The sequence below is a fragment of the Tupaia chinensis genome, unplaced genomic scaffold (assembly GCF_000334495.1).
Source record: "Tupaia chinensis unplaced genomic scaffold, TupChi_1.0 Scaffold150288_1, whole genome shotgun sequence".
Classification (NCBI taxonomy): domain Eukaryota; kingdom Metazoa; phylum Chordata; class Mammalia; order Scandentia; family Tupaiidae; genus Tupaia; species Tupaia belangeri.
Genome location: NW_006210128.1, coordinates 2708468 through 2710281, shown reverse-complemented (window position 1 = coordinate 2710281; position 1814 = coordinate 2708468). Strand labels below are relative to the sequence as shown.

The window sequence follows — 1814 nt, the reverse complement described above, 5'->3', positions numbered from 1 at the left end:
GGGGGGGGGAGCCACTGGGGCCTGCATGAGGACACTGGGCCTGCCCAAGGCTGACCCCTCTCTCCTATCCCGCAGTGTGAAACCTTTCTCCCAGCACGCCTACTCTGTCCAGCCTCCGCTGCCTCTGCCAGGTGGGTCAGCAGGGCATGGCATCTGCTCCGGGGCCCGGGCCCCCACAGGAGGTGTCCGCATGCCCCTCTTCGACACACCCTGTCCCGTGTTGGAGTGTCCGTCACAGTCTCCTCGCTTCACCCGTGCCTCGCCTGGCACGCATACCTCCCTATGCCAGTCCCCTGTGCTCTCCCTGCGTGTAGATCCTGCTGGGATCCCAGTGCAGACGGCAGAGCCTGCGCGGCTTCCCCTTGGCCACGCCACAGTGCTCTCCTGCAAAGTGGGGGGCCCAGGGAGTGCTAGCACACCAGCCTGGGCCCACCCTGGCAGGTGACCAGCGTCACACTGCTGGACGGCCTGTCCTTGCCTCTTCCCCATGGGCGTCCTTCACCACCCTGTGCTCAGTGGGGCAGGGCAGTGTCCTGCCTGGCTTGGAGCTGCCGCTGCTTTGCCGGCTCCTGGCCCAGCCTTTCCGCCTGAGACCGCTCCTAGGTTCTCTCCTCCCAGTGGAGCCGGGTCACCATCGGCCCGGCCCTCTTTTCTGGCCCGCCCTGTCCTCTCTGTCCCGCTGACTTCCTGCCTTCCTGGCTCGGGCCTGGCTCACGCTCCTGACAGGCTCCCTGTCCTGTCTCGTCCCCTCCCGTCACCCTGTGAGTCACCAAAGTGTCCATCTCACTGGCCACGCCCAGGCCTACCTTCCTTTCGTGGCCCTGGTGGCTTCAGGGCTCTCTGCGCTCTGCTGCAGGGCCTCGTTCTCTGGCCGCCCTCGGCGCTCTCTGCTCCCTCCCGGCCTCCGGTCTGCTCCGCTCCCTGCCTTGCCTGGTGGCCCCCTAGCAGGTTCCTCCCACCTGCCCACCTACCACAGGAGCTGGCCGAGTGCCCTGCTCGCACTGAGACTTCACTGTCCCTCAGCTGGTGGCCGTGGGGGACTGCGTCTCCATGTGGCCTCGCGCAGCAGCAGCAGACCCCAAGCAGGCAGTGGCTGCACCCAATGAATGTAGGAGTGACTGGGTGACCCCTGGCTGCCCCTCCTGTGTCCCCCTTCACCTGCTCCTGAATACCCACATGGAAACTCTGGTGCCCTGGAGGGTCCCTCCCTTCCCAGGGCCCTTCCCCTGCCTCTTCTCGCCCCACTCCTGCAGGCCTTCTTCACTTTCTGCCAGGACCTGGCTCCTCTGCCACGGTCCCTCCCCCTGGGCTGGGGCTGTTCACAGCGCAGGCTCGAGCACCACGTGGCTCACCACGTGGCTCGCTTAAGCTGCCCCGCCACTTTGCCATGCTGCTCAGTCTGGCACGTTTCCTGCCTGGCCCGAGGGAGTGCCCAAACCTCTGCAGCCCACACGTGGCCTCTGCTGTCCTGCCCTGACTTCACCCAGCACTTCATGGCTCCTTTCAGCATCACCTCTGGGGACCCCTTCCAGAGCACCCCGATGGACGAAGCCCCACCCGGGGCAGCCTGTGCACCTTGTCAGTTTCTGTCAGCCCACTTGTTGATCCACGCCTGTCAGGTGGCTGTCCTGGGCCAGGACCTGTTCTAGGGACTGGAGAGAAGCTGTGAACCTAATGGCACTTACCGCTCTCCCAGGGTGTACCCCGTCATGGCAGCTGGTTAGCTCCCTGGCCGGGAAGTCACTCGGGGCACAAACCTTGCAGCTCCTGCTCTGGGGTCAGGCGCCGCCCACCCCAGCTGCTCCCGAACGCAG

At 65.8% G+C, this 1814-nt stretch overlaps 1 protein-coding gene across 1 annotated transcript in view; it reads left to right on the top strand.

Annotated features, from left to right (window-relative positions):
- TEAD4 (TEA domain transcription factor 4) overlaps positions 1-1814 on the top strand; it is a gene marked incomplete at its 5' end in the record, with an annotated part of 78666 nt that overhangs the window by 58629 nt on the left and 18223 nt on the right. The window contains 1 exon segment of the mRNA XM_027769685.1: positions 76-131. Within this exon segment, the coding sequence (XP_027625486.1) occupies positions 76-131 (56 nt within the window).